The 12,817-nt window shown below is 31.2% G+C and overlaps 1 protein-coding gene and 1 long non-coding RNA gene across 2 annotated transcripts in view; one reads left to right on the plus strand and one right to left on the minus strand.

Annotated features, from left to right (window-relative positions):
* The window catches only part of LOC107445370 (acid-sensing ion channel 1A-like), a 32,762-nt gene extending 21,971 nt beyond the window's left edge, over positions 1 to 10,791 (minus strand). The window contains exons 1-4 of the mRNA XM_043039903.2: positions 10,487 to 10,791; positions 6,437 to 6,596; positions 2,736 to 2,863; positions 409 to 527 (exon numbers count right to left, since the gene is read on the minus strand). Of these exons, the coding sequence (XP_042895837.2) occupies positions 409 to 527; positions 2,736 to 2,863; positions 6,437 to 6,596; positions 10,487 to 10,680 (601 nt within the window). The 5' untranslated portion in view covers positions 10,681 to 10,791. The remainder of the gene's footprint in view (positions 1 to 408; positions 528 to 2,735; positions 2,864 to 6,436; positions 6,597 to 10,486) is intronic.
* Positions 9,400 to 12,817, plus strand: part of LOC122268943 (uncharacterized) — a 31,600-nt gene continuing 28,182 nt past the window's right edge. The window contains exons 1-2 of the long non-coding RNA XR_006224803.2: positions 9,400 to 9,495; positions 11,192 to 11,241. This is a non-coding gene — a long non-coding RNA (uncharacterized lncRNA). The remainder of the gene's footprint in view (positions 9,496 to 11,191; positions 11,242 to 12,817) is intronic.

Genomic DNA, 12,817 nt, shown 5'->3' on the forward strand with positions numbered 1-12,817 from the left:
GGGAAGAGGATCATTGGCGTCACATTATCCTGAATGTTCTAACATTTTTTAGACATTTATTTATTGCTTCTTTCCTTTTTATCTAAATTGTTTTTTGTGGAAGTTCAATGCGCTCGCCTCCCATTGAGAGGAAAAGGGTTCGAAACCCAGCTATTTCTGGTCGATACGAATTCTGCACCTGTCTCGCATAGACCACAGTGGTAGACAGATTATGGGTTAGATTCCCTTTGCAGTTAGGTTAAACATGGGAAGTTTTCGTAGTTTTCCTCTTGTAAAACAAATGCGGGTTAGTTCGGTCAAAAAAAGTCATTAATCCAGGAGTCCCTTTGAACTGTAGAACTACAGACAAACTACAAGGCTACGGCTAAATTGACTTTTGAAGTGTCTATGAAATTTCTATGGGTATACCTGTTCCTTTTGGTATTTGTCTTCTTTTTCCGTCTGGGTCACCCCAAAGTGAGTAGATGGTGTAACAAAACTGTGGCATCTCTGTCTTTGAAAATATTGATCCTCTTACATTAGTCAAACTGAAAAAAAACATTAAAAAAAATTAAAAAAAAAAAGAATTCATTTTTTAAAAGTTAGAGGAAAAGTAAAGAACATAAGCACATTAAGGAACGTTTGATCATAAAACGGATATTGGGAAAATAAATAATTGCTCTTTTTCCACTTCTGTTGAACAGAATGATTAGAAAATAACACTTATTATATAACAACAATACATTTACAATAACATTATGTTAAGTCCTAGGAAGCATATACCCTAAAAAATAGTTTACATTTGTCAATGTATTTATGTGTAAGTGCAGGATGATTATAAAATTACTTAGCCGATATATGGCCCTTTGGAGTGCATATTGTTTGAGTGAATAACGGAATAAAATGGTGTATATAAGTTTAATGGTGTACATAAGTGATAAATGCACTTGATGTAAAAGTTACAGCGACGAAGTTTTGAAATTTTCAAATGGCTATCCACATTTTTGATCAAAACATATTCTTTTCAATGAAAAGCATAAATTGGAGTTGGGATGATATTTTTAGCACTATAAATTGAGTTGATAGGTTTTCGCTATTCGCTGCCTTTTTTAGGACCACTAGCAAAAAGAAAGTGTGATAAAAATCTTATTTTATTTCATTTTTTATTTATTTTTTTTTAAAAAGAAAAAAATTACGAAAGATCAAATTAGTGGTTTATGAATTTTTGACATATGCGTCCTAAGATGTTCAATATGTGCATAGTTTCTTCTCTGTTTCGAGAGATTTTTGTAACAATCTCTTCTAGTTGATGGTCATGAAGGCGGGAATTAGCAAAAGCCTAGCATTACATTTTCTTGTTCTAAAAATATTGTTTCATTTCCAATTGCGGTTTTTGTCTGTAAGGATTACGCTTCGATGAAAAAAAAAAGTGGGTGCTGCCATTTGAATTTTTTTCCTTAACTGTAACCGCGGCGAGAGCTGCGATATTTTATATTTAATATCATTTTTGAGCTCATAGCTCCTAATAATTTTGTATTCTGCCTTATTAAATTACAGTTTTTAAAATTATGTAAAAATTTTTATTTCCGTCATTTCAAATGTTATTTAATTATTTTTAAATAAATAGTACATAAATAATCAATAAATATTTAAAAAAAAAATTTTTTTAATGAATAAATTTTATAATTGTGTGCTGAAATTCTTCGCTATATCGAATTTCGAAAATAAGAAGAATCTCGAGGTATGGCGAGATACGCAAAAAAGCAAAATTAACATTTAAATGTCAATATCCTGACCAAACTGTTTGAACCCTATTTTTTAGATTGCGGCTACCCCGCATTTATTGAGGGTTATTCAGAGAAAGTACATTTTCGTGAGTTATTTCGTAACTTAAAATGTCATCTGCCTCAAATTAATTAGCATATTTGAAGTTATATTAAGATTGAGTCCTAGTATCCACTGCATCAAAAGGTTTTCAAAGTGTTCTATCTCTTTTTTTTAATTTTATGGACTGTACTTCTAGTTTTGAAATTATAACCTTTACTTTTGACTAAGTAGAGTATGTATTCAAAATTATTGAAACAAACATGTGGGGATGGTAGACATCGACAATGTCAATCTTCATCTATGAAAAGGTACCCCATCATAGAATCAAGTTAACATGTCTTATATACTAGTGAATTGAAATTATATTTTTGTAGTGGTAGATACACTACAGTACTCCCCCACCAGAATTATATCTGTGATAGAATTCGATGAACGGATACCACCAGTTGATTCATTGCTGTTTTGTGAGAAGCAGGGAGAGCTGTATTAAGATCACCGTACTTTTTAAATGCTGATAGTGAGAGCTGTATTAAGTTCACGGTCGCTCCTGTGTTGCCTTTAGCAGTCGTGTGTATGCATTGTGCGTTGTGTGTGAGAGAGACTGAGAAGTAACAGCGTGAGGAGGATAATGTCGTAGTCACAAGTAGCAAGTCAACTGTTCAATGTGGAATCTATCAGAGAAGGCGTGTTCAAATAAAAGTGGGCGTTTCTGTCAAGGTAGACGTGTTCACATTCGGGTCACCAATGTGGGGTAAGTTGTTACCGACAATGTCAACCTTCATCTATGTTAATGTACCCCAACATAGAATAGAGTCAACATATCTTTCTTACTAGTGAATTGGAATTATATTTTTGTACTAGTAAATACACTACAAAACAATAAAAGATTTTTGAAAGAATTACAATTGAAAGACTTATTAAAAACTTACTTGCAGTCGTCTATCATTCCACCGAACTCCAAGGAACATGTGAGATAGCTCTCCAGAGTTACCCGAAGCCTATTTTGATCATCAGGTTGAAGCACAGCCAATGACATAAATTTACCGTACGTAACGATCTGAAATTTTTTTCAGCTGGATCACAAAAATTCAATTATTTATAATGTATTTAAAAGAAATTTTGTCAAGTAATTTTTGGTTTATCTAAGTTTATGAAATTGAAATAAGTTTATCGAATTCTCTTAGTGAAAAGCAAGTGAGATGAGTTTGTTTGAGAAAAAAAATTGATTTCCCTTATTAATCCAAGTTTATCTCTGTTTGGGCGGAATTATCGACCATGCCAACCTTCATCTATCAAAAGGTACCTCCTGATTGCATTAAGTTAGCATGTCTTATATACCAGTGAATTGATGTTGAATATTCGTAGTGGTAGTTACGCCACAATACTCCCCCACCAGAAGTTTATCAGGGATAGAATTCGATAGCACTAGTTGCTGTACATGTGAAAGACCGGGAGAGCTTTGTTGAGTGCTGAATGTGAGAGGTGTGCTAACATCACGTCGTAGCGTTCGTTGTTGCTTCTGTGCTGCATTTTGCTGTCACAAGTAGCAAGTCAATTGCTCAATGTAGACTATCCATCGAAGTAGGAGTTACCGTTAAGTTATTTTGTGAAGTGGGCGTTGCTGCGTGTTTAAATCACGTCCGGGTCACCAATGTGGGGGCGGAGTTATCGACCATGCCAACCTTCATCTATCAAAAGGTACCTCCTGATTGCATCAAGTTAGCATGTCTTATATACCAGTGAACTGATGTTGAATATTCGTAGTGGTAGTCACGCCACAGCTCTGTGGCTGCTAAGCAACACCCTATACATGTCTAAGAAGAAATTTTCATTAAAACCGTAAAGTATTTCCTTGTTAGTAGGAACAATTTTATAGAACTCATGCAAGAAAAACATATTCTGTTATATTATTTAACTGTTAAAATCATTGTAAGAAATTACGGTAAAAAGAGCCAACACTTAAGAGCGCAGATACTTTTTATCGTAAAATCCATTTTTATCAGAACATGTTACGGAACAAAACATTTGATAAATCATCATTTTTACAGTACTAATTACTGTTAAATTCACTCAATCACTCTAATTAAAGAGGTGTCAGAAAAATTTAAATTTTATTTTAGGATGATTTATAGTTTTTAAACATAAAAATTTTTATAACCATCGCTACTCCTTTATTGTTAAAATATGCAAATTTTCGTTTAGAAAGTTTACAGTTTGTAGATGTAAGGAATTTTAGATCTAATGCTGCTTAATTAATTTTTTGAGAATGCATACAAACATTTTAGAATTAACTTTTAGAGCAAATCGGACTGCTCTCTATTGTCAATATAGTTAAATTAAGTTCAAAAAATCTATATTTAAAAAAAAAAATTATTTTAATGAAACTCAAAATTAAGGTGTTATTTTACTCGAGTTTCAAACACATTCGTTTCAATTATTTATAAGTTGACATTCAAAGCATGTTTTGAGTTATTGTGCTGATGGTAGTTAATTCACCAAAATGATTTATGGAAGAAATGATTGGTGGTTAATTCATGGGAGTTTTTAATATCATCAGTGATCGAGAATTCTAAAGGAAATTTTTAAAATCGTGATAAGCGATCACGAAACAAATCATGCTTGACAGAAAATTACATCTGCTGTTGAAAGCTGTCTTGCTGCCTTAAGTACTTAGTGTACGCTAAAAAGACAACGATAATTTACTTTCTCTAGAGATAGGTAATATTCTAATCTATTAAAAATTGATATGTTTTTAAATAGATAGGGATGTGAGATATAAAATCGAATGGTATTTAAGCTATTCTAATGCAACAATAAATTTATTCTCAAGTTTAATTGAAAACTTGTAAAAAGTAACTTTCGAAATTATTATTGAAAAGCAATAAAAATACTCTTTTATAAATTTAGAAGCACCTTAAGCCATAATATCCTTCAAATTTTCTGCCACCTAATGATATTATGGTTCAACAATGTAAACGATTCCGGATAAAATTAGGGTATAAAGTACCGGCACTTTGAATGCATCATCCAAAAATCTATTTTTACTGTTAAATAATAGCGAAGCGCTACTAATTAATTAGTGCAATGATATTTTAAGTTACGAAATCAGACACGAAAACGTACTTTTTTTGAATAAACATACCTTTTTTCGACTAATTAGAACTTCTGATCCCCAAAATATAGGGAATTGCCACTATCTGGAAAACATAGCCCCGATAGTTTGATCAGGAGAGCGCTCCAAAGTTTGAACCCCTTAGTGTTAATTTTACTTTTTGCGTATTTCGTTATATCTCGGAAACTTTTCAATTGAAAATTTTTTGCACACAATTATAAAATTCCTTTTCTCAAAGATACCATGCAAAGAAATAAATTTTAGTAAACATTTATTATTTTTTTATTATTATTTTATTTTATAACAATCGAAAAAATTTTGAATTGTAAGGTACGAATTTTTTTTTTACATCCTTTTAAAGCACGCAATTTTGAGTGTGCATAATACATTTCGAGTGAAATTGGCTCAGAAATCGAATTTTAAATGTATGACTTTTTTGAAATTCGATTTTTCAGTGACCATTCGATCAATTTCCCTCAAATTTGGTATTTCGCCTTTTAAAATTACTTAAAAATGATGCAAGAAACTGCACACTTTACAATTCAAAATTTTTTCGATTGTTATTAAATAAAATAATAAAAAATAATAAATATTTACTGAGATTTACTTTTCCCATGGAATTATATTTGGGCAAAGAAATTTAATAATTGTGTGCAAATATTTTCCAATTCGCTTGAAATGTTTTTGAGATATGAAGAAATACGCATCAAATCAAATTATCATTAAGGGGTTGTAAAGACTTTTAAACTTTCTCAGAAAAGACTAGTAGCTTACATCTTAATTATTTATTCACAAGTTAGAGATGCACAAAACAGACATAAAAACGACACATAACAGACAAAATTTAACCAAGACATTTATCAAAATACCGCCATCATCATTTTTATAATCTCGACTCCACTCTCTTTGGAAACAAACGGAAACCTAAAAGAAAGTTAGTGTGCCATCTAGTGACCAGTTTCTTACAGGGTCCAACACCAAACACTATTAGGCCATTTCTCTGATTGATTCTACTCTCTATACTTTGAGAGTCAGAAATCAGAATCCGTTGAAAAAAAGGTATGTTTATTCATAGAAATATCGTTTTTGTGTCCGATCTCGTAATTGAAAACATCGTCTGCACTTGATAATTAGCATATTTGAGCTCGAACCATTATGATTGAATCCTAAAACGTGAAGATCCGATCATTAGTTCAAAAGTTATTCGGAGTGGTTCGTTATTCATTTTACTCGCTGTGCGTTACAAAATTTATTTCTGCAGATTCAGTAAAATGTTTCTTGCAATGGATTTACTTTCTTGCAATGTTCCTTGCAATGCTTGTACTCCATAAACTAATCTTGTTTCTACCGTGTTACCTATATTCAATACATGGTAAAGTTTTTTTTTTCTTTTTAAACCTTGTTTCGTTAAGTATACTGTTAAAATTAACATATCGCTTAGAAAAAGTTTAAAAAATTTATATTTCTAATTTTATTTGAACTACCTCTTTATAACTGGTTGCCTTTTGCTATGCATACCTGAAAATCGTCCGGAACGCGTTTCGTCTCAGGATCACATACTGCTTTGTGATTTGAACAAATTGCATCTCCCACGTAACGATTGATTCCGAACGGTAAACAAGCTCCAACAGGTTGTCCAGTAGGTGTTTTGAAGTCGCAGATGGTTTTGTAATGGTAACTGAAATTGAAAATAAAATAGTCAGTGAAGAAATAGGCGTAAATGAATATGCAAGATATGAAGATGATGACAATATGATGTAAGGATGATGCTATACCACAGAATAAGCCCTTCATGCCAAATTTGCTTTGCTTTCCCCTAAATTTAAAGTTTAGACTAGATCAAGCCATGAAAAGGGAGGTTACCGTGAAATTTTTGCTACATAGACTAATGCATTTTTCTTAGTGCCTAAACATGAACAGCCATTTTGGTGTTTACACACTGATGAAAGTTCTGATGTAATTGTTCCGTTCTTGTTCATTATTTTCACTCGCACACACGTTGTTTTATTGCGACAAATGAGGTTTCTAATGCTGACCTGACCACACCAGGTGATGCTAGACTTCGGTGATAGGACGAAAACCGGTGTTTCCGTCATCATGATATGACTGGTGACAGATGATCAAAATACGGGCAAATTATGATCGGATCACCGAAGGTTACGTATTGGTTAAGTTTTCTTACAATATTAAATTTTGCATTTTGATATTTTAAAAATATTTTTAAGCGTTTGAAACTTCACAGTTCACTCTAGGTCTACATGAACTCGCTTCCATTTAAAGTTAAAATTTCAAAATATCAATGGATATGAAACAAAATTTGACTTATTAAGTTTTATCCCACGGTATAGCGTCCGTATATATATATATATACACTGAGTGGCCAAATTATTATGACCACCTCAGAGTTTTATGCAAATGAGTTATTGCGTCGCAGCGCTGCCGCTAGAGGGCAAGATAATTATAACACGGGAATGCTGGACAAGTGAGTCATCGGTTATACTGTGTTGCTTGCTCAGATATGGGAAAGAAAAGTGATTTAACAGAATTTCAACGTGCAATGATTGTGAGTGCGAGATGTGTCGGAACGAGCATCAGCAAAACGGCTGCACTTGTGAAGTGTTCTAGAGCAGCAGTTGTTAATGTGTACAAAGAATGGACAATCAAGCAAAAAACCGGGTCTTAGCGTCAGGCTCGTGGTCGTCACAGTGTACTGAATGTTCGATCAGAGAGAAGGCTGGCCAGGGTTGTGCAGCGCAACAGAAGAGCAACAGTGAGACAAATTGCAAGTGATCGTAATCAAGGAGCAACCGAGAACGTCTCTGAACCGAATGTTCGACGCACATTGTGCCGTATAAGGTATGGAAGCAGACGACCTGTTCGTAAGCCTCTACTGTCTGCTTTAAATAAGCGCAGACGTCCCCAATTTGCAGAGGAGCACAAACATTAGACAGTAGATGACTGGAAGAGGGTCATGTGGTTCGATGAATCACGATTTCAAATGCATCGCGCAGATGGCAGGATGAGAATATGGAGAAAACAGCACGAAAGCATGGACCCCAATTGCATTGCCACGACACTTCAAGCTGATGGTGGCAACATTATGGTATGGGGAATGTTCTCTTGGAATTGTATGGGTCCTTTAATTCCTGTACCACAACACCTTAATGCCCGAGGGTATTTAAGTATCATCGCAGATCAAGTACATCCGTTTATGTCAATGGTGTACTCTGGCGGGGATGGATACTTCCAGCAGGATAACTCTTCCCGTCATAAAGCTGGCATTGTCCTCAGATGGTTCGAAGAGCATGACGGAGAACTTAACTTGCTTCGTTGACCAGCACAATCCCCAGATCTCAATCCAATTGAGAATTTGTGGGAAGAAATTGAACGGGCGCTCAGACAGATGGATCCAGTACCATCAGATTTGCTGGAATTGGCAAGTGCTGTTCAGCGAGCATGGTCTGGCATACCTTCTACCACCTACCAACATCTCATAGAATCCATGCCCAGACGAATTAAGGCAGTAATACGCGCAAAAGTTGGCCCAACAACGTACTGAAGGGGTGGTCATAATAATTTGGCCACTCAGTGTATATATGAATGACAAAATGAAGATAAAACAAAGGAAAATTATAGACATATGGAAAAAAAAAGGAGGGGGGAATAATAATGAAAAAAAATAACAAACAACTGATTTAAAAAAAAAAAATTGAAATTTCTATTTTTTAAAATTTTTTTTTAGGTAAGTTATTTTCTGGTTTCTTTAAAAAATTTCATCATTTTTTTCTTAATCAGTTGTTCGTTATTTTTTTCATTATTATTTTTATTTCATTATTATTTTTCACTTCATTATTATTATCATTATTAACCCCCCCTTCTTTTTTCTTCATTTGTCTATAATTTTCCATTGTTTTATCCTCATTTTGAACTTATCTAATGAGTTCTGTTTACTTGCAGCTTATGTGCAATAAATGAAACTTATTGTTTTCCTTAACTTTCTTCGTGTTTTCTTGTATTTATTTATTATATTTATATATTAATNATTTTTTTTATCTGCGTTTAATATGAAGTATAAAGAACATTAATGCTTCTCAATATGTACCCTTAATGATGATTATTTCGTTAAAAATCAGAAAATCAGTAATACTTAAAAAAGTTCTTGATTTGTGTAAACATTTGAAGCGATTCATTAACACACAGTCAGTAAACAGATGATTAAAATACTAGAAAAATCATATTTTCGATGTACCTATTTACTCGAAAATTGTTATATTAGTTTTAGTAAATAAGAATATAATATTAATAATTTTAAATTTGTGAAATTAAAATAATAACTCATACCATTTGTATTATATATCATTAGCGTGTATTGCCATATTATGGACTGTCCAAAAAGCAAAACTATTGTAAGCGCTTCATATTTTTCAATATTTTTGATTAGTGAAGTATAAAATGTCCAGCAGTAAATAATAAGTTTTCATTTTAGGAATAAATTCAAATGATTATATAGTCAGTAGCACAAGACCCAGATGCGACTATACTGCGCAGAACACTGAAACTTTCCGGCTAAAATAACGGTAAGAAGTGAATACCTGTTTCCGAATTTCTGTTTTTATTTTCCTGTAAAATTTTATACCGTAATTTTTACAATAATCTTTAATTACTCTGTGGTTCAGTGATTTTACTGTATATTGCTATAAAATCATGGTATATTGAATTTTTTATTCCGTAAAATCTTTCAGAAAAAATCGTTTTTACGGTAAAAAAAGCTGGCTCTCTGAGTGCCAAGACTTTTTACCATAATTAGATTCGGAACTTTTTAGAGTGTAAGATTACCTTCATAAAATAGCTAAACTCAAAGGTGTTGTAAATTTAGTCTGAAACAACAGGGGAAAAAATACATCACTTAGACTAGAAGAGGACTTTTTTAATCGAATTAGATTTTTGTTCCATAAAATTTAAGCAGAAAAAATAGAATTTACTGTAACGTATACTTTTACTCTGAGGCCATTACTTTTTACCGTAATTTGAAGATAGCAAAATTCAAAGGTGCTGTAAATTTAGTCAGGAACAATAGGAAAAAAGATTCATCACTTAGTCTAGAAGAGAACTTTTTTAATCAAATTAGATTCTTGTGAAATAAAATTTTACAGACGAAATGGATTTTACGGTAAATAATACTTTCACCATGTGGCCATTTTTTACCGTAGTTTGATTCGGAATTTTTTACAGTGTAGGATTACCTACTTAATATACCAAACTTCAAAAATGCTGCAAATTTAGTCAGGAGCAACAAGAGAAAAGATACATCACTTAGCCTAGAAAAAGTATTTTTCACTCAAATTAAATTTTTGTTCCATAAAATTTTACAGAAAAAAAAATCGATTTCACAGTAAATGATATTTTCACTCTGAGGCCGTTACTTTTTCCCGTAATTTGACTTTTTGCAGTGTACAATTATCTACATAAAATAAAACTTCAAAAATGCTAAAAATTTCACCTGAAACAAAAGAGAAAAAAAAGAGAGATACATCATTTAGTCTATAAGTTTGTTATGCGTCATCTTACCCTATGGGGTTGCAAAATGTGAATGATGGTATTTCAAGATAGGTTGGAGATATATCTTGGATATCTACTACCGTTGGATATGTCCAGTAAAGATTAAAAAATTCCAAACTTTGATAAGTAAATCCTCCCATACAAGCCACTACCACAAGCAATCTGAAAACTTTCTTATGCCGAACGAAGAAATTTTTCGCCATGTCTTTCACAGGTTTTTAAAAATCGAGTTGTGCTTTAGATTCAACAATTTGGATTGATCTAATTTCTTTGAGCTGAAGATCATCGTTACCTGACCAGTAAAAACAACCCTAGTGCATAAATCAATAAATTTAACACCGCCTACAATTATTGTCTTCGACTTTTTGCCAACCCCCACTCATGGAGATGCTTTTAAAAAAAATTGAAAATACTTTTTGATGTTAATTTATTCTTTTGTTCAAAGAACTTTGTTTACCATTTATTGTTAGATACCATAACATAGCAATGCAATCAACTTAAATTTTCAAACTTAACAAAAAGCTAGAAAGCATACCATGCAGAATCATGTAACGATGAAGTTCTAAAAGGACACAAAAGAATTAATTTGTTAAATGCTGTTAGTTTATACAATGAATTAGTATGTCTGCTTATACATGCATGCAAATATTTTAAAAAATTATGTCCTTGAATTAAAAGTAGAAACTAAAAAGAATTATTCTTAAATATTTTCAGTTTTGAAAATAAAATCATTTGAGGTTACAGCTCTTTTCTTATAACAACAGGTAAGATTTTTTCAAGTACTTTTTTTCAATTTATATTTTTTATGATGTTGATTAATTCATAAATCTCAGATATAACAAAATAAAAAATATTTGACTATTTATTTACATTTTTTGGTTAAACTATTAATTTTCTTGTTTAACGTCATTAATCTATTATATCATAACTTTGATGAATTCGAATTGTATTTATAGATCTTTAAAAATTAAATACTACAACTTAAAAGTTATTTATAATAAATGAGCTGAAATTCAGAATCATCTCAGCAAATCATTTACAGAGAGAGTCTGAAGGCTTTTAAGTTTATATTTGATTTTCTTAAATAATAAAGAGTTTGAGAATGTAATACAAATTATAAAATATCCGCAAGCTGAGATATTTTCAACTCAGAATCATTTTAATAAATCGTTTACAATAATAGTTTTAAAGCTTTTATGTTTATTTTTTATTTTCTTTAATAATGAAGAGTTTAAGAGTATATTACAAATTATAAAATATCACCAAGCTTAAATATTTTCAGTTCAAAATCATTTCAATAAATCATTTAGAGAGATAATTTTAAATATCTTATGTTTATTTTTGATTTTCTTAAATAATAAAGAGTTTGAGAATATAATACAAATTTAAAAATATCCCAAACAAAAATCTTGCTTACACGAAAGCTCACATTTAATTTAAATTATGCTGGGCAAAATTATGTGGAAGAAAAGTTTTTCTTTTAAAACTGAGCTAAACAATATTCTAGATGAAAGACACCTTCAAAATTTTATCAGAAAACCACTTTTCACAAAAAAAATATAGTGTTATCGAATTTTTATCAGAAATTAATTTATTACTACGAATTTCGAAAGTAAAAACAAAATCTCTAAAGATATGGTAGTTTTAAAAATAAAATAATTTAAAACTTCTGCTTCTAAGCAAATATTGAATCTTGATTACTTTTTTTGTTTCTAGATATTTTTAGCGTTTACTAACTATTTCAATAAATTTTATAACATTTACCTGCATTTTAAATTTTTTAAACTTAAATTAAAATTTATTGAATTTTAAATTTAAAAAAAAAAATTTCTTAAATTTTTTTCTCATGAAACTGAAGATTACTTTGAATTTTCAATTTCTACAAAATGAACTTAAAATCCGTTAATTTTTTTGTTTTGTACTTGTACTTTTACTTCTACATTTTGCTGGTTACTTTTTCAAATCATTACTTTTTACTTTTTCCTCCTATTTGTTTCTAAAAGTACTTGTACGTTTACTCGCTATTTTTTAAAAGTAACGCTCCCATGTATGTTCATGTTTGAGGAAAATAAATAAAGTCACAGTGGTACATTTTGCTGGTTACTTTTTCAAATCAAAACTTTTTAATTTTTCCTTCCAACTTTTGCTAAAAGTGCTTGTACATTTAATCGCCATTTATTAAAAGTAACGCTCCCATGTATGCTCATGTTTGAGGAAAATAAATAAAGTCACAATGATACATTTTGCTGGTTACTTTTTCAAATCAAAACTTTTTAATTTTTTCTTCTAACTTTTGCTAAAAGTGCTTGTACATTTAATCGCCATTTTTTAAAAGTAACG

The sequence above is a fragment of the Parasteatoda tepidariorum genome, chromosome 4 (genome assembly GCF_043381705.1).
Source record: "Parasteatoda tepidariorum isolate YZ-2023 chromosome 4, CAS_Ptep_4.0, whole genome shotgun sequence".
Classification (NCBI taxonomy): domain Eukaryota; kingdom Metazoa; phylum Arthropoda; class Arachnida; order Araneae; family Theridiidae; genus Parasteatoda; species Parasteatoda tepidariorum.